Source organism: Podarcis vaucheri, assembly GCF_965113315.1.
Source record: "Podarcis vaucheri genome assembly, chromosome: 1".
Lineage (NCBI taxonomy): Eukaryota > Metazoa > Chordata > Lepidosauria > Squamata > Lacertidae > Podarcis > Podarcis vaucheri.
The window spans coordinates 6,989,580-7,012,000 of record NC_138759.1 but is presented as its reverse complement, the minus strand read 5'-3'; the positions used below and the strand labels follow the sequence as shown (position 1 = coordinate 7,012,000).

At 46.1% G+C, this 22,421-nt stretch overlaps 1 protein-coding gene across 1 annotated transcript in view; it reads right to left on the bottom strand.

The window, feature by feature from the left end:
• Positions 1-19,409: 19,409 nt before the first annotated feature.
• EXOC5 (exocyst complex component 5) overlaps positions 19,410-22,421 on the bottom strand; it is a 34,471-nt gene continuing 31,459 nt past the window's right edge. The window contains exons 17-18 of the mRNA XM_082217638.1: positions 20,602-20,817; positions 19,410-19,941 (exon numbers count right to left, since the gene is read on the bottom strand). Of these exons, the coding sequence (XP_082073764.1) occupies positions 19,753-19,941; positions 20,602-20,817 (405 nt within the window). The 3' untranslated portion in view covers positions 19,410-19,752. The remainder of the gene's footprint in view (positions 19,942-20,601; positions 20,818-22,421) is intronic.

Sequence of the window (22,421 nt, the reverse complement as noted above, 5' to 3'; positions counted from 1 at the left end):
TCCCTATTTTCCAGGGACAGTCCTGGGTTGACAGAAGTTACTGATTTGATCCCAGAATGTCCTGTTTTTCCTTAGGTAAAGGTAAAGGGACCCCTGACCATTAGGTCCAGTTGTGGCCGACTCTGTGGTTGCGGCGCTCATCACGCTTTATTGGCCAAGGGAGCCGGCGCATAGCTTCTGGGTCATGTGGCCAGCATGACTAAGCCGCTTCTGGCAAACCAGAGCAGCGCACGGAAACGCCGTTTACCTTCCCACTGGAGTGGTACCTATTTATCTACTTGCACTTTGACGTGCTTTCGACCTGCTAGGTTGGCAGGAGTAGGGACCGAGCACTCGGAAGCTTACCCCGTCGCGGGGATTCAAGCCGCCGACCTTCTGATCGGCAAGTCCTAAGCTCTGTGGTTTAACCCACAGCGCCACCCGCATCCCTTAGGATGTCCCTATTTTCATCAGAGAATTGTTGGGAGGTGTGGAGTTACGCAACCCCCAAGTCAAGGAGCTAAGCAACTATGCACCCTTTAGAAGACATTTGAAGGAAGCCCTGTATAGGAAAGTTTTTTAATGATCAATGTTTTATTATGTATTTATATATGTTGGAAGCCACCCATAGTTACTGGGGCAACCCAGTCTGATGGGCGGGGAATAAATAACAAAATATAGGACATCCCTATTTTCATTAAAGAAATGTTGGAGGGCATGGGATTTACTTATTTACACAAGTAAAATACAATAACACAAGGACTGAGAGTGGTAAATGAGCCAGGACAGCCCCTGTCTAAAAAGGTTGGTGGGTTGTGGTTGTTATTCCACCAAGAGCAAAGTTATTAGGTTAATTTATGAAACAAAAATGAGGGAGGATGCAGTTGAGTGGCAGAGCACCTGCTTTCATTGCAGAAGACCCCTGGTTCAGTCCCCGGTGACATCTCCAGTTAGGGCTGGCTGGACTCAATATAAAGCAGCTCAGCATAAAGCAGCTTTGTCTGTTCCTATGTTTCCATATTTGAATCTCCTGGATACTGCCCTCGATCTCAGCTCCCTTCTGCAGTATGGGGGTAATAACACACTGGTCTAGCTTACAGGGTCGTTGTAAGAATTGTCCAGAGAAACGCTTGTTGTTGTTTAGTCGTTTAGTCGTGTCCGCCTCTTCGTGACCCCATGGACCAGAGCATGCCAGGCACTCCTGTCTTCCACTGCCTCCCGCAGTTTGGTCAAACTCATGTTCATAGCTTCAAGAACACTGTCCCACCATCTCGTCCTCTGTCGTCCCCTTCTCCTTGTGCCCTCAATCTTTCCCAACATCAGGGTCTTTTCCAGGGAGTCTTCTCTTCTCATGAGGTGGCCAAAGTATTGGAGCCTCAGCTTCACGATCCGTCCTTCCAGGGAGCACTCAGGGCTGATTTCCTGGATAGGTTTTATCTTCTTGCAGTCCATGGGACTCTCAAGAGTCTCCTCCAGCACCATAATTCAAAAGCATCAATTCTCCGGCGATCAGCCTTCTTGATGGTCCAGCTCTCATTTCCATACATCACTACTGGGGACTCCACAGCTTTAACTATATGGATCTTTGTCGTCAAGGTGATGTCTCTGCTTTTTAAGATGCTGTCTAAAACGCTACCTCCAACCCAACGAGGAGCTATGGAAGAAAGTGTATCCCTTTTAAGTCCCTGGTCTTGCTTATCTGCAGTTTGGCTGGCCAGAGGGGCTCGTGTGCCTGAAAATTTCATCCACTTTTGCCAAATGCGGGGATAGGTATAACCATTTTTCAAATCCCTTTTACCGTGAATGGGGAATACAGAACTTTGTTTTATACAAAGTGGCTCAGAGGACCCCAATTACAGATCAAAGTGGAAGGCGAGTACAGAGTGACTCAGAAACAGATTGGGTTTTTAAAAAAACAGAAACAGATTGGGTTTTTAAAAAAACACTAAAACGAAAAACAACAACAGATACAAGGCAAATCTTGAGGTACAGCATACATTTTACAGTTTTTGCCATGCATTACAGCTGTCAGCAAAAAAACCTTTCCAGAATCTCCTCCTGCGCTGAAACAAAGGAGCCCCTAGATAGAAAGAGAAACCCAGTCCTATATCCTTTAAAACAAGAGGGGAAAGAAGGTGAGGGTACAAAGAAATGAAAGGGGCGGGGGAATCCTATCAACACCTAACCTTTTAATCTGATTATTGCAACAACATGTTAATTTATTTATTTTTTGAGGGAGGGGGAGAAGTTTGGCAGTTGGTTAAATTGCTAACACCGTTGTGAATGGCAGACTCAACAGGTCGCTTCATTGAATGCCTGCAGCCGCTCCTGGTGGAGAAATTCCAAATTTGGACTTAATTAATATTCCTAGCCCTGGTTTCCATAGTTTCTTTTTAAACACGAGTACCAGCAGAACCTTGGCAGCAACTTTGCCCATATTCTCAATAATAACACCCCTCTGGCTGTCAATATATATAAAAGGGGAAACATTTTTTGCATACCTAGAACAGCCTGTCTTTTACCACCCCCCTTCAAATCTTTTGTTTCACCCCGCTGCCTCACCCCCCTTCAAAAGAGGGGGGGCAGAGGCAAAGTTTTTTGCAGGGTTTCATGATTATCATTTTTTTAATAACAGGTTTATTTATTTATTTATGCTTTGCCCAGCTTAATCAGTTTAACTATTTCCTGGCTTGTGTTATGCAAATGCATGTGCACACACACAAACGTGTGGGGGTGCTTTTTTTCTTTAAAAAAATGTTTAGGGGTATTCTTAATTTCCTACTCATATTGAAATACTGCCCCTCAATGAGGCCAAACTTTGATTAACAAAATGGTTAGCGGTATGTGTACCCCTGCGTCCCCCCAGAAAAAAGATAGATAGATAGATGATAGGTAGATAGATCATAGAATCATAGAGTTGGAAGAGACCACAAGGGCCATCGAGTCCAACCCCCTGCCAAGCAGGAAACACCATCAGAGCACTCCTGACATATGGTTGTCAAGCCTCTGCTTAAAGACCTCCAAAGGAGGAGACTCCACCACACTCCTTGGCAGCAAATTCCACCTTTGAGCAGCTCTTACTGTCAGGAAGTTCTTCCTAATGTTTAGTTCTTCCTAATGTTTAGGATGATAGATAGACACACACACACACACACACACATGCACACGCCTTCCCTCATATCTGAAACTGCACTGTTGTTTCAGAGAATAAACTTTTTATAAAGTCATTGCAAATGGAATATTCAGGCCTGCTTTCAACAAGCTACATCGGGGTAGGCAACCTAAGGCCTGTGGGCTGGACGCAGCCCAATCACCTTCTCAATCCGGCTCATTTTGCAACTTGTCCCAGCAACTTGTCTAAACTTATGGCATCCTTGAGTCTGTCCCTCTCACCCTGAGATTTCCCTCTTTCCTCTGCAGGGGAAAGAGAATAAGAATAAGCCTTCAGCTCGTGCCAATGCAATCCAACACAGAAAGAGGCCTCACTCAGACCTACAGTGATGGTTAGAAGGACCAAATCGCACCTGGCTGCCTCCGGGCAATGAACAGGTGAGCAGAGTCTCAAGGTGGGGCAGGCACACCTGTGCGAAGAACCTGTAATTGCTGCCAGCCGTCTGAACAGGCAGGTTGAGCTGGAGAGAATCAAAACCTGAGCAGGGGGACTCCGAGGCGGCCTCAAAAAACTGCCAGTCTCTTACTCAAAGTAGCCACACGATGGCTTTAACCCTGTGATTTGATTCAACCTTCTCCTGAGTGAAAAATAGAACAAACTGCATAATAATCATTCGGGATGGGCTGTGCCTTTTGCTGATAGTGCTATGATAGTGCTTGAGCCTGACCCAGAAACTCCAGCGGGTGCAGAATGCCACGGCGAGACTCCTTACGGGGTCCTTGTTGCGGGATCACATTCACCCAGTGCTATACCAGTTGCTGTGGGATGTAAACACAGGAGCAGTCAATGACAACATTCCTAGAGTGTACATGTTAGAACATGGGGAGGGATGTCTGTCCAGCAAGCAGGTAAACTTCCTGGGGACGGACTTCCTCCACACGTGACCAGAGGCGGGTGTGGCCTCACCTGTGCAGGTAATGAAAAAAAAAGCACAGGGCAGGCAGCCATCTCTCTCTCTCTCTGCCATCACCTTTCGAAGAAGCAGGATGCCCTCTTGGCTCTCAGCCAAGAGAGGAGAGGGCTATCTTCCTATAAGATAGATTCTAAGTGTATTTTACCTTTTTAAGCCTGTCTGCCGTCTGAGATCATATTGTGAACAGATCGTGAGTAAACTCTTTTATACTTTTATAAAGACTGTGTTGTGTCTTGTATTTTAAGAGGGAACAAAGGGGAAATTACCAGAGTAATTATTATAGAGGTTCTAGCGAACCTGTGCACACGTTACCGTTGCGAACTTAAAGGGGAATGTATATAAACTCTGCTGATATTTTGGGAACTTGTTAGCACAAGTTGGACAAGGATATAATTAGTCAATATATCCTCTCCTGCACCCCAGAACATTCCCACAGTTGCACTGGCTCCTGGTGGAGGACAGGATCAGGTTTAAGGTACTGGTTTGAACCTTTAAAGCCTTATACGGCCTAGGACCCTTGTACCTATGGGACCGCCTCTCCTGGTATGTCCCACGGAGGATCTTACGGTCTTCAAACAAAAACATCTTGGAGGTCCCAGGCCACAGGGAAGTTAGGCTGGCCTCAACCAGAGCCAGGGCCTTTTCGGTCGTGGCCCCGATCTGGTGGAATGCTCTGTCACAGGAGACTAGGGCCCTGTGGGACTTGACATCTTTCCACAGGGCCTGCAAGACAGAGCTGTTCCACCAGGCCTTTGGCCAAGGCACAGTCTGACCCCCTCCTTTGGCAATCCTCACAGAACTCTAGCCCAATGGTTGCCATTAATTTGATTTGAACTGATTTTATAATGAAATGATTTTAGAATGTTGTATTATTTTACTGTTGATAGCCGCTCTGAGCCTGGCTTTGGCTGGGGAGGGCGGGATATAAATAAAATTTATTATTATTATTATTATTATTATTATTATTATTATCTGCTGTCATTGTACATTTCTTAGAAATGTTTTTCCCCTTCCAGTGCTTTTTTCCTTAAAAAAAAAAATGTTTAGGGTTATGCATCCCCCCAGAAAAAATGCACTGCCCCCTTCCAACTTTTAACCGAGCACCCCATCATGTTATCTAAATTATACCATTTGGCAGAAACAACACCCAAAGCTCCCCACTTTCCCACGGTTGTCTGCCTCGTATGGCAGGCTAGAGATGCAAACAGCAAGATGGCTTCTGTTATTCCTCTCCAGAAAGAATCATTGATGAAATATACTCGAAGTCGAGAGTGGATTTCATGCTCTTTATTCAGCTCATAGTGGTGAGGAGGAATGGAAGTTCCCCCAGAATGTCTGCTTTATATACATTATTTACAAAATGGCTAATTGTGACTGGCTAATTCCAGGATTCTCCTGTAGGCCAATCAGGTTGCGGATTCACTTCCACCTGGAGCTGGATTGGGTGGCTCCTGTGGACCAATCAGACTGCTGCATTCTGGACCCTATTTTTCTAGGACCAATCAGACTGCTGCCTTTTGAATCCTATTGTTCTAGGACCAATCAGACTGCTGCCTTTTGGATCCTATTCAACTCAGCGCATAACAATTGACTTGCTTCTTTGCTGCAGCCAGGGTCTCTGCAAGCTTTCCGATTCAAGGGACTCTCCGCTTTCCTGCCAAGAAACTTCTGAATGCAGAAGAGGATTTGCAGGTGCACGTTTGAAGCCACCAGCAAGAAAGTGCCTTCTGGCCAGCGCCTTCCCACGGTGCATTGTGGAAAATCAAAATGGCAGCTTGTTTGAACCACTCAGAGCTAAAGGGGGGCAGGCATCAGCTGTGTGTCCTGCTGAGACCATGGGGCCAGAAGGTAGCCACTCATTAAGAACTGTGCAGTTAACATAAAAAAATTCCTTCCAGTAGCACCTTAAAGACCAACTAAGTTAGTTCTTGGTATGAGCTTTCGTGTGCATGCACACTTCTTCAGATACCTATCTGTAACTGTGCAGTTAACGTACAGTACAATACTCCTCAGACATGTATTTTGTGTTTAAGGGGTCTTACTCCCAGGTAATCATGAAATTAAAAGACGCCTGCTTCTTGGGAGAAAAGCAATGATAAACCTAGACAGCATCTTAAAAAGCAGAGACATCACCTTGCAAACAAAGGTCAGTATAGTTAAAGCTATGGTTTTCCCAGTAGTGATGTATGGAAGTGAGAGCTGGACCATCAAGAAGGCTGATCGCCAAAGAATTGATGCTTTTGAATTCTGGTGCTGGAGGAGACTCTTGAGAGTCACATGGACTGCAAGAAAATCAAACCTATCCATTCTGAAGGAAATCAGCCCTAAGGGCTCACTGGAAGGACAGATCCTGAAGCTGAGGCTCCAAGACTTTGGCCAAACTGCTGGAGACAGTGGAAGACAGGATTGCCTGGCGTGCTCTGGTCCATGGGGTCACAAAGAGTCAGACACGACTAAACGACTAAACAACAACACTCCCAGGTAAGTGGCTAAAGAATGGCAGCCTAGGGTTACCATTTGGTGAAAATAATAATAATAATAATAATAATAATAATAATAATAATAATAATAATAATTTATTTATACCCCACCCATCTGGCTGGGTTTCCCCAGCCACTCTGGGCGGCTTCCAACAGAATATTAAAATACAATAGCCTATTAAACATTAAAAGCTTCCCTAAACAGGGCTGCCTTCAGATGTCTTCTAAAAGTCTGGTAGTTGTTTTTCTCTTTGACATCTGGTGGGAGGGTGTTCCACAGGGCGGGCGCCACTACCGAGAAGGCCCTCTGCCTGGTTCCCTGTAACGTGGCTTCTTGCAGCGAGGGAACCGCCAGAAGGCCCTCAGACAGAGTTAACAGCCGTATCTCCACAATCAGGACCAGCAGGACATAGCTAAAATCCCCTGAGAAGCAAGAGGTTGCCAGAGGAACAGAAATGCCCTTCCATGGTAGCCATTTTGCGCAATGCCACGCCCCCTCCCCAATGCCGCCATTTTGTGACTGGCGCCCACAACACTCTCTCAAATTTTGGTATGTGCTCACTGGTCCAAAAAGGTTGGCAAGCCCCAGGGTCCAGGGTGCATGGCTTTCTGCGCCTTGGTGGCTAGCACCAAAACAACTGGTAGGGTCGGAGATCCACTGATTGCAGGCTAAATAGTATTGCTACAGACCCCAAATCTCAACAGCTTTCCACGAGGGCAGCTACTTACCAAGAGAGAGGAAATGTGTCACAAAGATTGGGTATTCTGATTTGCATAAAACTTTCAGGTGTTAAATCATATGTAGGAGGCAAATTTGGGAACAAACGCTACAGTTTAAATAGAAGTGCAAAGCACAGGGACAGCCCAGTGAAATGGGGAGCGTGCAAGTAATAAAATCTTCTTCTTCTTCATCATCCTCTCTGCTCCCCATCTTTAAACTGGATACCTTCAACTAGAGGACTGCCCTCTGTAAAAATAGGCCACCACAACTTCCACCCTGCCTGAACTTCAGGCAAACTCAGAAGTTAAATCTACTCCATGTTTCCTTAAATTCAGGCGGAGGGGGCCATCTTCGGGATATTATTTATTCTTTCTTTTCCATAATAGAAGAAAGCAAGCAGGTTCAGAAAGATAATTCGCCTCAGCTAAGCTAAGTCTTTAATTTTTGTCTCAATGGGGTTCTTATTTCACACTGGATGTAGCAGGTGGTAGCAATATCAGGCTGCCATTCCTCTCTGGGTTGCTTCCTGCCCCCCTTTTTTTGCACAGGATTGTTCCAAACACATTGCACTATCTTTTGCCCAATGAAGTCTTCAAGAACGGGCTAGAGGAGGCTCTGGTGATTTGTGTTTGTATCAGTGGCGTAGCGTGGGGGGTGCAGGGGGGGCCGGGCGCAACATCTGGGGGTTAGGGTTAGGGGGCACAAATCCATGGGCTAGGGGGCGCAAATTACTTGCCTTGCCCCGGGTGCTGACAACCCACGCTATGCCACTGGTTTGTATGGCTATAGTCTTGTATGGCTATAGTCTCTCTCTCTCTCTCTCTCTCTCTCTCTCTCTCTCTCACACACACACACACACACACACACACACACACAGCCTCATAGGCAACATTTTGCAGCGGAGTGTTGCGGTATAATTGTTTCTGACAGATTTATATTTTTTAAAAGAAACGTGCTGTCCCTTTCTCACTATGGATGATAATAGCTCCCAGCCAAGGAACTAACTAGGAGAAAAGACAGGCTCACCGGAAAAAGGAAGGTGAAAAAGAAAAAGACAAGGAGGGGGAAAGGAGAAAATAGGAGAAAGAGACCCCAAATTTCTACTTAATAAATACGATCAGTGCATGGCCGACGTGGGGAGCCTCTATATAATTCCCTTCATTCATGGCTGCTGTAGTTCAGTAACATCTGGAAGGCTGAAGATTCCCCATACAGTGGTGCCTCAGGTTACAAACACTTCAGGTTTCAGACTCTGCTAACTCGAAAGTAGTACCTCGGGTTAAGAATATCACCTCAGGGTGAGAACAGAAATTGCGAGCCAGCGGCGTGGCGGCAGTGAGAAGCCCCATTAGCTAAAGTGGTACCGCAGGTTAAGAACAGTTTCAGGTTAAGAACAGACCTCCAGAACGAATTAAGTTCTTAACCCGAGGTACCACTGTACCTGGTTTAGGGAGACGCCACTTCCCGCAGCATGTGCCGCCCGAGGCAGTTGCTTCCCCTTGCCAAATGGTAGGGCTGGTCCTCCTCTTCTCTTTCAGACAATAGAATAATAAATTATTATTATTATTATTATTATTATTATTATTATTATTATTATTATTATTATTATTATAATATTACCCCACCCAGCTGGCTGGGGAAACTCTGGGTGGCTTCCAACAAAAGATTAAAAATGCATTAAAACATCAGTCATTAAAAATGTCCCTAAACAGGGCTGCCTTCAGATATCTTCTAAACGTCAGATAGTTGTTTATTTCTTTGACATCTGATGGGAGGGGGTTCCACAGCTTGGGAGCCACTACCGAGAATGTCTGGTTCCCTGTATCTTCACTTCTCACGGTGAGGGAACCGCCAGAAAGCCCTTGGCGCGGGACCTCAGTTTCCGGGCTGAATGATGGGGGTGGAGATGCTCCTTCACGTATACAGTGGTACCTCAGGTTACATACGCTTCAGGTTACAGACACTTCAGGTTACAGACTCCGCTAACCCAGAAATAGTATCTCGGCTTAAGAACTTTGCTTCAGGATGAGAACAGAAATCGCGGGGTGGCAGCAGGAGGCCCCATTAACTAAAGTGGTACCTCTGGTTAAGAACAGTTTTAGGTTAAGAACAGACCTCCAGAACGAATTAAGTTCTTAACCCGAGATACCACTGTACTAGCATTACAGTGCTACCTCTGGTTATGAACTTAATTCGTTCTGGAGGTCCGTTCTTAAGCTGAAACCATTCTTATTGTGAGGCGTTCTTTCGCCAATGGGGCCGCCAGAGGCGCACGCTTTCCATTCGCATCCTGGGGCAAACTATTTTGCAGCTACTTCCGAGTTAGCGGAGCTCATAACCCAGGCATCCCCAAACTTGGCCCTCCAGCTGTTTTGGGACTACAACTCTCATCATCCCTAGCTGACAGGACGAATGGTCAGGGATGATGGGAACTGTAGTCCCAAAACAGCTGGAGGGCCGAGTTTGGGGATGCCTGTCGTAACCTGAAGCATTCATAACCAGAGGTACCACTGTAGTTAAAAGAGTGCTTTTATTCAGGGGTCAGCAAACATTTTCAGCAGGGGGCTGGTCCACTGTCCCTCAGACCTTGTGGGGGGCCAGACTATATTTTGAAGAAAATATGAACAAATTCCTATGCCCCACAAATTCCTATGCCCGTGGTTTAGGAAACTGTTGTTTCAACCCAAACGGAAGATGAGCATCATCTGCTTCTTTCCTCCCTGCCCTCCCTCCCTGTAGGAAAACTTCCACTCATTAAATGTTTTTGAAAAGTTTGTCTTCGTCATGCATTCCGCCCCCCCCCCAATTTGCTTTGTTTCTGTCCCCTCCCCTCCCTGCCCCCCCCTCGGCAGAACACAGCAATATAAATACTGCTAACGCTGTGGAAATGAATTATTGACAATTTTAATACATGTTGCACAGTACATATTAATATAGAAAAATACATGTTATCAGCACTGTACTGTTGACTGTCTACTAATCCATTCCACCTGCTCAAATATTAGTGCAAATAATTATATATTTGTAATGCATCATTGCTGTCTAGTTGGAATCCATGCCGGCGGAATAAACGTCTCTTTGGAGACGCTGTTTGCCATCATCGGGACAATGCACCATATTCACACTCAAATTGACTTTGGATAGATAAGTAAGGAGATTGAGCAACCTTCAAAAAACCCACTTGTCTGAGACTTAGCTAGTTATTTTAATGAATTGTTTACAGTCAAATGAATGTTACCACCACACACAAAATGGAAAAAAATTGTCACCTTTCATATGGACAGACAAATGTGATGGCTTCTCTCAAAATACTCAACAGGGGCCTTGTGAATGATGACCAGGGTTCAAAGTCCAGCAATACTTGTGCAGAAAAGTCTGCTTACATGCCAGAATGTTAGGTCTGCACATTTAGAATGGATTAAAGTGCTCTGCCTCTCTTTACTTTTTTTTTTAAAAAACAGACCTTTTGCAGTTTGGAAAGTGAGAGGGAAATGGTCTGACAAGTGGAGGGTGAATGAATGACTTAAGGCAGGGGACAGCAAACTTTTTCAGCCGGGGGCCGGTCCACTGTCCTTCAGACCTTGTGGGGGGCCGGACTATATTTTGGGAAGGAAAAAAAATGAACGAATTCCTATGCCCTACAAATAACCCAAAGATGCATTTTAAATAAAAGGACACATTCTACTCATGTAAAAACATGCTGATTCCTGGACCATCTGCAGGCTGGATTGAGAAGGCGATTGGGCCGGATCCGGCCCCCAGGCCTTAGTTTGCCTACCCATAACTTAAGGGAATAAGAATAAGAACAATAATAATTACAACAGCAGCTTACAACCAAGTATTAAAAATATAAGAAAACATCAAATATTAAAAACTTCCCTAAACAGGGCTGCCTTCAGATGTCTTCTAAAAGTCAGATAGTTGTTTATCCCCTTGACATCTGATGGGAGGGCGTTCCACAGGGCGGGTGCCACCACCGAGAAGGCCCTCTGCCTGGTTCCCTGTAACTTCACTTTTCGCAGTGAGGGAACCGCCAGAAGGCCCTCGGAGCTGGACCTCAGGGGGCTGGACGATGGGGGTGGAAATGCTCCTTCAGGTATCTTGGGCCGAGGCCGTTTACTGTTTAGTACAGTCATACCTTCCCTTGGGTTGAAGTTGCTTCAGCTTGAGCATTTTCAGGTTACTTCCGGGTTTCACCACTTGCACATGCGCAGATGCTCAAAATGACTTCACGCGCATGCGGAGAAGCGATGAATCAGGTTGCGTTCTGCCCTGGATGCAAACGGGGCTCCGGAATGGATCCCGTTCGCATCCAGAGGTACCACTGTATTATATTCTAATGGATTGTTGAATATTGCTTTATTGTTAAAGTTATTGTGACTTTTTCTGTACTGGATCAGATTGTTATTTAGGTGTGTGATCTTTGCTGTCTATTTCGTTGTTTCTTTGGCTTAAAAACCGCCTTGGTATAGTAATATAGAAAGGCGGAATACAAATTAAAAGTGAAATGAAAATTTTAAATGTTTAATGTTTTATTATGTTTTTACATATGTTGGAGGCCACCCAGAGTGGGTGGAAGAACCCAGGCAGATGGGTGGGGTATAAATAGAATAATAATAATAATAATAATAATAATAATAATAATAATAATAATAATAATAATAGAATAGGGTGTCCGTATTTTCATTGGAGAAACGTTGGAGAGAATGCTCTTTTTATATTCTTACATTATGGGATGAGGCGGCTTCTTATGTTGGTTGAAGCTTGAGCAATGCTGAAACTCGCAAAGCAATTTGTGTGCTCCCCGCCCCCCTCCAGATTCTGAGCTCACCCCAGGACTGTGGAAATTTGTATGTTTGTGTTTTCAGGGCTTCAAAAGAGCTTCCCAAGTGTTTCCGCTGCTCTTAAAATGTTACGGCTGCCTTCACCATTTATGACTCCCCATCAGCTTGTTTCTAAGCATTTAAATATCTTTCTTTTCTGCAATCCTCCTCCAGGTTCCCTTTTCACAATATGCATACTTCTTCTTCTTCTTTCCCCCCTCCCAAGTTGCGCGGATGGAGTTGTAACTACTCTGCCTTCCCCCCTTTCATTATCGTCACCCCTTCGGCTGGAAAGCAAAACGGAATACAAAACGCCAAGTTGTGTTAAAAAATTATAGGACTTGTAAATTGGGTGGGGAGGGGGAAAACACATCTGTTATTTTCTGCCCTATTGGCAATTTCCTATTTTAACCAATTGGAGGGCGTATAATTACACCCGCCCCCCTCTCAAGACCTCGCTTGATTGCCGCTCATTAAATGCCAACGTTAGAAGAGGGAGCCATGGAAAGGCAGCACTTTTAACTCATTACCTGGAAATAAAAAAGGCATTTTTGAAATTTAGTTGTGGATAGTGCTTAAAATTATATTGAGGTGCGACTGGAAAATATTTTCCCAAATTGCACGCCGTAATAGCTATAATACTTTGAAACGCACAGCGAGTTTAAATTCCCCCCCTCCCCAGTGCAAATTTTGTTCTTCAAATTACTTTTGTGTTTTGCTTGAGTGGGGAGGGGATATTCCACCAGCGAGCTCTCTTGGGCCCCACTGGTGGGAAAATATAGACTGTACATGAAAACGCATAAGCGCATAAGAAGGGCCTTCTGGATTAATGGCCCGTTTCGTCCGGCAGCCTGTTCTTGCAGTGGCTGCCCACATGCCTGTGGGAAACCGACAAGCAGGACTTGAGCATGAGAGCGCCATCTTCCCTCCTGTGGCCTCCAGCACCTGGGATTCAAAAGCATGACCACCTCTGACTGCGGAGGCAGCAGGTTAAGGAAGGCTATGAATTCTGGTGCTGGATGAGACTCTTGAGAGTCCCAAGGACTGCAAGAAGATCAAACCTTTCCATTCTGAATGAAATCAGTCCTAAGTGCTCACTGCAAGGGCAGATCCTGAAGCTGAGACTCCAATACTTTGGCCATCTCATGAGAAGAGAAGACTCCCTGGAAAAGACCCTGATGTTGGGAAAGATGGAGGGCACAAGGAGAAGGGGACGACAGAGGACGAGATGGTTGGACAGTGTTCTTGAAGCTACCAGCATCAGTTTGACCAAACTGCGGGAGGCAGTGGAAGACAGGGGTGCCTGGCGTGCTCTGGTCCAGGGGGTCACGAAGAGTCGGACATGACTAAACGACTAAACAACAACAACAACAAGGAATAGCCAAAGGTGCCCAGTTTGGTCATCTTGGTTCTGAGAATCTCAACTCTGGCACTCCCACCTTGACATTAGCCAAAGTTTGCTTTGTAGGATTATTGGCCAGCTTGTTCTTTCCAGAGTTTCAAGCAAAGATGTGCTCTTCCAAGTGCACCTTCCCAGCATTTTCTCACTCCTCAGTGACATCTAGGTAAAAGGTAAAAAGGTAAAGGACCCCTGGACAGTTAAGTCCAGTCAAAGGCGAATATGGGGTTGCGGCGCTCATCTCACTTTCAGGCCAAGGGAGCCGGTGTTTGTCCGCAGACAGATTTCTGGGTCATGTGGCCAGCAGGACTAAACTGCTTCTGGCACAACAGGACACCGTGACAGAAGCCAGAGCACACGGAAATGCCATTTACTTTCCCACTGCAGTGATACCTATTTATCTACTTGTGCCAGCGTGCTTTCGAAGTGCTAGGTTGGCAGGAGCTGGGACAGAGCAACGGGAGCTCACTCCGTCGCGGGGATTCGAACTGCCGACCTTCTGATTGGCAAGCCCAAGAGGCTCAGTGGTTTAGACCACAGCGCCATCCGTGTCCCTTCAATGACATCTACACTGGCTTGGTCATGGCCGCAGAGTGGAAGATGGAAGGATCTCCAAGAATGTGCTCTACGGAGGCACCAGGCCTCTCCCCAGAGCAATGCTGAGCTACAAAGATGTCTGCAAATGGGACATGAAGGCTGGCAACATGAACCCTGCTGTGTAGGAATCCCTTGCAGATGACCGCAGTACCTGGAGACAGACCGCCAGGTCGTGCACCCATAGCAGTGAGCAGAGGAGGAATGACCGCTGGGAGGAGCGCAGAGGGAAGAAACGCCATGGTGTATCTGCACACCACAACCAGACGCCTCCATCTTCCCCAGCTGCAACAAAACATGTCTCTCCGGTATCAGTCTCTACAGCCACAGCAGGCGCTGCAACCTTCCAGCCGTTTGACTTCACCCCCAAACACGTACTTCTCCATTGTTTCCTGAGACAGACGGATTCCAACCATTTGTTCTTTCCAGAGTGCAACGTATCACACCAAATCAGACAGTTGCCTCTGAAGATGGTTCGGAAACTTCAGCTGGTGCAGAATTCAGTGCCCGGGTTGCTCACTGGAGAAAGATGGTTTGAGCACATTACACCGAACCTGGTCCGACGGCACTGACTACCAGTTAGTTTCCGGCCCAATTCAAAGTGCTGGTTTTGACCTATAAAGCATTAAATGGCTCAGGACCGCAACACCTCAAGGACAACTTCTTTCCATATGAACCTACCTGGAGCATTTAGATCATCTTCTGAAGCCCTTCTTCATGTGCCTCCTCCTCAAGAGGTCAGGAGGGTGGCAACACAAGAGTGGGGCCTTCTCTGCAGTGGCTCCCTGTCTGTGGAATGCTCTCCCCAGTGAAGTTCATCTGGCGCCTTCACTATACACCTTTGTTTAGTTGTTCAGTCGTGTCCGCCTCTTCGTGACCCCCTGGACCAGAGCACGCCAGGCACTCCTGTCTTCCACTGCCTCCCGCAGTTTGGTCAAACTCATGCTGGTAGCTTCGAGAACACTGTCCCACCATCTCGTCCTCTGCTGTCCCCTTCTCCTTGTGCCCTTAATCCTTCCCAACATCAGGGTCTTTTCCAGGGAGTCTTCTCTTCTCATGAGGTGGCCAAAGTATTGGAGCCTCAGCTTCAGGATCTGTCCTTCCAGTGAGCACTCAGGGCTGATTTCCTTAAGAATGGAGAGGTTTGATCTTCTTGCAGTCCTTGCAGCATACGCCTTTAGGCACCAGGCAAAAATGTGTTTTTTCAAACCAGGCCTTTGGCTGATCCTATTTACATTCTATGCCCTTTTAAAATGTGGGGTTTTGTTTGGGGGGGGGTAATTGGGTTGTCGTTTTTATTTGTATTAGGTAGTTTGTGGTTTTATAACTTGATTTTATTCTGAGATGGTAATAGTAACAGTACAGTCATAACCTCGAGCTGTGTTTGCTTCACATTGCGTTTTTTCAGGTTATGAACGAGGCAAACGAAAGTGTTTACTTTCGGGTTTGCCGCTTCGCGCATGCGCAGGAGCGATCTGTGGGCTTCACGCATGCGCAGGAGTGCTCTATCACGTCACGCGCAGAAGCGGCGCTCTCCTTACGGACTTTCCGGGCTGCGAACGGCACCCTGGAACAGATCACCTCCGTAAGTAGAGGTACGGCTGTAATAGTTATAGTAATAATTGCTCCATCTAACCCAGTGCTGGATGCACTGATTCATAGTGGTTCTCCAAAATTTAAATGAGAAGTCTCTTTAGCCCTGCCAAAGTTGCTGGATTTGCAAGCTAGTTTGGACTTGGACATTCTGCAGGCAAGAAGCACTTTCTCTCATTGCTCAGGAACAGAGCATCGGCTTTACATACAGAAAGCCGCTGTCTCAGTCCTCAGCATTTGCCGGTAGGACCAGGGAAGGCTCCCAGTCTGAAACCCTGATGAGCTGTTGCCAGTCAGAGTAGGCAATTGAGTTCAACAGCTTATTGGTCCGATTTGGTGGAAGGGACGCAGGTGGCGCTGTGGGTTAAACCACAGAGCCTAGGGCTTGTGGATCAGAAGGTTGGAGGTTTAAATCCCTGCGATGGGGTGAGCTCCCGTTGCTCGGTCCCTGCTCCTGCCAACCTAGCAGTTCGAAAGCACGTCAAATTGCAAGTAGATAAATAGGTACCGCTCCGGCGGGAAGATAAACAGCATTTCCGTGCGCTGCTCTGGTTCACCAGAAGCGGCTTGGTCATGCTGGTCACATGACCCGGAAGCTATACGCCGGCTCCCTTGGCCAGTAAAGTGAGATGAGCACTGCAACCCCAGAGTCGGCCACGACTGGACCTAATGGTCAGGGGTCCCTTTACCTTTAGCCTTTCCTCATCTGATGCCCTCCAGACATTGATGGACTACAGTTCCCATCAGTCCAAGCTGGCGCAGCTGTGTTGGCTCCAGCAGAGGGGAGCTGAAGCCAAAGATACCTGGAGGGGGTTAGATTGGAGTAAACTGGTTCAAAAGGAGGCAGTGCAGAGGGGAAAGGAACCCACAACATCTTTGCAGGACCTGACGTGATGCACCTCCAAGTTTCAGCGTTGCTCACAATAACATCCCAAAATGGTACTGCAGCAAACGGCTTTGAAGAGTAAGTTCTGGTGGCAGCAAGTTCTGGCTTCTCTCAATTTTCAACCTGGAAATCATCGGCTTTCTGCAGGCAGGAATGATTGCAGGTGGGGATATTGAACAAAAACATGTGAACAGAACCCCACAATGGAGAAGGCTGGTGCAGCGATGGTTGTGTGACTGAGTTTAAAGGAACCATCCACAACTTCCTCCGTTAGTATTGATGTTCATGGCCAAGCCGAGTAAAGGGACATCTGTAACAGCATTAGAACTTTATTTTAAAAGTGTGTGTGTGTGTGTGTGTGTGTGCAACCATAGGAAGTTTTGAAGTACTCTTCTGATGTGATTTGCAGACATACGATGATGCCAAACGCTTCTTGCTTGCCATTCTGAAATCTTTCACAAATGGACTAAATCCCCCTTTTTTTGCAGAATGATTTGTAATACTGGTGAGCAGAACCACTGTTTTTTTTTAAAAAACAACAACACACCAGCAATGCTGGCACTTAAGATTCAGAGGTATCAGAGAGGTATGTTTGGAATCCACATCACAGCTCGCAAAAATGGCAGCTGTACAGCCAGCGCCTTCCTTCTCCGGTGTCCACCGAACGCTTTGTGCCTCTGCCATGGCCAGCGAAGAGAGCGATGCAAGGGAACAAAGCAGGCGTTTTCCCAGAATGCTTTGGGAAAGCTTGGCATGCTCTCCCTCGCTCCTGTATCACAATAATACTGAGCTTGTATGTATTCATCCCCCCAAAAAAAAACCCATAAAAAACTACAGCGCTATAAATCAGGCAGTACTTATTGGGCCTGGAGACCTTCAAAAAGGTTTGCAGGAAGATCCTTGTGGCTTGAAGTGTTAAGTGCCGGCCTGAGAGAAAAGACCTTTTGTAAGATGCACTAAAAACCACAGGCCAGTCATCTCCTTGGGGGCGAGCCAAGAGGGATGGTTTGGTCCCAATAGTACGACCGGTGTGCGTCTTTGCCATGACAAACTGCCCTCACGTGCATATGCTGTGACTCAAAATGTTTTATTTGTATTTTACCCAGCCTCAAGGCATGAAAATCACAGGTATGCCCAGCCCCAGCTGCTCCCCCCCCCATCATCTTGTTTGCCCTACAGAAAGGAGAAGGGATCCACTTCTAAACCAGAGGGAGCGAGAGGTGACTGAGAGATGCTTCATGGCATACTAAATCTGCCTTGCTGGCAACTCTTTATAAAGATGCACATGTACCCAAAAAAATTAGGAAACTTCCCTAAAGTATTTCCGACAGGTATTTTCTGTTTAAAGCAGAAACAGAAAAGTTCCATGCCACTTCTGAGGAAGGGAAGGAGTTAAAACATTGCCTGAGAATGTATGGGTTGTATTAAGCACATTGGATTTGGCTCACAGTTTGTGTATACATGACTCTAGAGTTAATAAAATGAAGACTGCATGTTGTCTTGCTACGTTCTGAACATGGTCTTATGAATGGGGAAAAGAGGCCCTGCTAACAGTTTCATGGGGCTTTTAGATCTCACCAGAAAGAACTAAGTCAAAGTGTAGTCAGTTGTATTCCCTTAGGAGCATTGTGAAAACTGTGAGGATACTACACAGATTTAAGTCAGTTACTGGAGGGTTCAGCACCGCTCTCCATCTATACACGCTGCTAACGTGTGTGTGTCACGATTCTTTTAACACCCACGTAACATGCACAAGTCGTCTGTGCAAAGCTTTCCCCATCATGGCATCTGCAAAGAAGGGAAAAGGTTCCGCTGCTGAACTTCAGTGCATCAAGCCGCTGTCAAAGCTTCAGGAACTCTTTGTGGGATGCAATTCATTGATACAGTCAAATGCAACACTCCTGATTTCCCTAGAGTGGGTTGCTGATATTTTGCTGCCATGCTGCTCTCCTGCAGCCATTTCGTTATCTTAATATAGTCTTGCTGTCTGCTGGCTCTCAGCCAGCAACACATGAGTTCAGCCTCCATATGAGACAAACTCAGACTTCATTATGTAATTATTAAGCAAAGCCTGCATTTCAGGGATCAAACCGTGCACTGAAATGTGAGTAAACTTTTTGTTACTTTACTCAGAAGGACTCTTGTGTCTTTATTCTTTTGAGGGGGATTAAAGGGGACACCAGGAAATAATCTTAACTAAGAGATTCAAACGAATCTGCAAACCAGTTTCCAGCTATATTGCAGGGAATCTGCCCTGCTACATCACTTACTAGTGTGAGTGAAGGACGGATAATACTTATCCAATATATCCTTTCCTACTGTCTTTAACATTCCCACACTCTTCCAGGGGGGAAAGGGAGTGGGGCAACCCTGCAAGCTGTCACCTGTCCCACAGGTACACTAAGCCTCATCACTATGTTTCATCAGGATCATGCTGCAGAGATGTGCACAAGCCTATCAGCGGAAGGAAAAGGAGGCAGCGAGACGGGGGCCGCTGGTGGCAACTGGGAGCAAGGAAAGGCATGGCGAGAAAGGAAAGGGAAAAGAGAAAGGAAGAGCAAGGAGACTTGCTCAGCTGAACAGAGATGCCAGCCATAGAATGAGAGCTCTGCCTCAGGAACATCAGGGGCAGACGATTCCTGATGCTTTCCCAAGTTTCCTCAAGCAAAACTTTACATCTGTGGCGGTTGTCATTTTGAGAGAGCACAAAGCGGTTTTAAGGAACGCCCATCTACAAAAAGCCTCTGTTCCCTTCTCTCCACTGGGTAACCGTAAGGTGTCAGGTTGCAGCACGGGCAAAGGAATCCACTTTGGATGTTCTGAAACACAAGTCATTCTTTTTGAACCAGTGCTGAAAATGTATTTATTTGCTTTTATTTATTTAATTCATTCAGAAGACAGCAAGTCAGAAAGACTGGCCACGTGGCGTTCCGATGAACAGGCAATAGGAAGTGCTTTTGCAGAATCTAAATTTCTGGAGGCTGTTTATTTTACACGGAAGAAGAAAAGAGGACAAATGGAAAGGACCAGTTTAAGGTACACCTGGACATTTTTCTACCAAGAGCTCTTTCTCTCTCTCTCTCTAGCCCCCTCCCCAATCCGGCCCCCACCCCACCCTCAGAAAAAGCCGCCACTATGCTCTCTAGGAGGCCAAGTCCCAGCAAACACTTGGGTTTTGCTTCTTCCGTGCTCTCAGCTGAAGTGGCGGCCGAGGCGAGCGGATCTGTAGTCAAGGCGGAGCTGTACAAAGGAATGGAGCGTGTTCTTGTCCAGAATAGCAAGCTGCTCTCCTGAGCAGACCTGCTTCAAGTTATCCGGAGCGACAACAAGGAGGTTGCAAAGGGAGTGGAGCGTGTCAAACAGCTGCAGTACCAGTGCAATCTGTAGCAATGGGGGGGGGGAAGCAAAGCACAATCAATTTAAATATACCACAGGCCTAGAGATTATAGCGGTACCTCAGTTTTCAAACGCCTCCGTAATCGAACGTCTTGGAACTCGGACATCGAAAACCCGGAAGTAAATGCCTTGGTTTTTGAACGCATCTCAGCAGTCAAACAGGAAACACGGCTTCCGATTTGAGTTTTCCGTATTGAGCAGGCATAGGCAAACTAAGCCCTCCAGATGTTTTGGGACTACAACTCCCATCATCCCTATCTAACAGGATCAGTGGTCAGGGATGGTGGGAGTTGTAGTCTCCAAACATCTGGAGGGCCGAGTTTGCCTATGCCTGGTATTGAGGCTTCCATTTTGAGGCTTCCGCTTTCAGTTTTTGAACGTTTCAGAACTCGAACGGACTTCCGGAACGGATTACATTCAAAAACTGAGCTACCACTGTATTAGCAAAACATTATTTGCATAATGCACCCAGTGCACAGATATTTTTCTCACCTTTGTTCATGAACGCAACAAACCTTTTGAGGCTGACAGTTTGACTATTCCCATTTTACGGTAAATCCCGTTTTAACATGAGGCCACCCAGTCAAATACAAGGAAAAGGTGCTGCATCTCAAATTGCATTGGGCATGCCTACTGGCCACATACCTTGAACTCTTTGGCACATTTCCGGTATTCAGCCACATCGCAGATTGCCAACATGCCACCCATGCAGCTGTAGGAATATTGTTGCAGGTGCTCATAGATGAGTCGGTGGAAGCGAACTCCAAACTCCGTCAGAACACCGTCTACGTTCTTGCCATCCATAGAATTCCTGATCTTTTCCACTTGCTTTCTGACATAGATGCAGACTTTGGCACAGGCCTGGAAAGTTAGGAGGAGAAAAAGGAAAGGGCTCTGTCAGGCTTGACAGCCACTCAGGGTGGAAATTGTGTGTGTGTGTGTTGGGTTTCTGAACTGACGACTGGGGAAAGGTGACCCCTCACATATTGTGTTCATACAACATTTTTCAACTGAATAAAGAATGGACACTTCACTCTTTCGCAAACTTCTCAGCTGCCCTCTTGGAAAAAAATGAGTTCAATACTTTTAGATGACATTCCTGGGATGTGAAACTCCCAGGAACTGCAGCAAAATACAGGTTGTATTCTTGTGCCCACTTATTTGAGAGTAAACCCCATTTAACTCAATGGGATTCACTCATAAGGAAAAATTTCTAGAATTGGCTTGTAGTCCCTGCTTATCACCATATTATACTTGTTAAAAGTGAAAAAATATTGGTGATGTGGCCGTTATTTGAAGTGACTAATGTACAAGAATTATACTTGTGATTTAATCATTTTTTCCAGTCTGTCTTACAAATAGTTCTGAGTAACCCAGAAGTTTGCATGCAGAGAGAGATGCTGATGCAACAAAAAGGTTCACTACATCTATTTCATGCCTCTTATTTTAAAAAGCATTCAAATATCCCAGTGGAAGTACCTGAAAGTAAATTCCACTGATGTTACTCAAACGGTAATATTAAGTAAGCCGCAGTAGTGGTCTTGATGTGCACCCATCTCTTTCTCTCTCAGGCACTCACACTTCAGATAAATAAATAGAATAACAGAATCGTAGTGCTGGAAGGGACTCCAAGAGTCATCTGGTCCAACCCCCTGCAATGCTGGAATATCAACCGAAGCATCCCTGACAGACGGCCATCCAACCTCTGCTTAGAAACCTCCAAGGAAGGAGAGACCACAACCTCCAAGGGAGACTGTTCCACTGTGGAACAGCTCTTACTGTCAGAAAGTTCGTCCTGATGTCTAGTCAGAATCTCTCGTAACTTGAATCCATGTGCTACAATTATCCCAATACTTAGGCTGCTACTAAAGCCAGTCAAGGTTCTGGAGTTATACTGTACTTATACAGTGGTACCTCGGGTTAAGTACTTAATTCGTTCCAGAGGTCCATTCTTAACCTGAAACTGTTCTTAACCTGAAGCACCACTTTAGCTAATGGGGCCTCCTGCTGCTGCTGTGCCGCCGCTGCGCGATTTCTGTTCTCATCCTGAAGCAAAGTTCTTAACCCGAGGTAATATTTCTTAGTTAGTGGAGTCCGTAACCTGAAACGTATGTAAACTGGAAGCGTATGTAACACGAGGTACCACTGTATTATGTAAGGCCTTCAAATGTGGTCGCAAAAGGTGCAGCGCTATTAAAATAAGTTCCCTGGTAATTTAGGCATCATTCATTTTGAGCATTTTGCTCCATGTGCAACATTTGGATTTCTTCATACACTGTGGCTCTGTTGGTGGCAACCACGGAGATCTGGGAGCCTGAAGTGCACAGTAAGGAATGTATTCATTTTTACTCTGTGCTTTTTGAACGTGGCACACTTCAGCTGGGGTGCTGGGAGCTACTCCGCAGGGTAGGAGGGTGGGTTTGGCTGCTGGTGCGGTATAAATGCTAAATTGCAGTCATCAATAC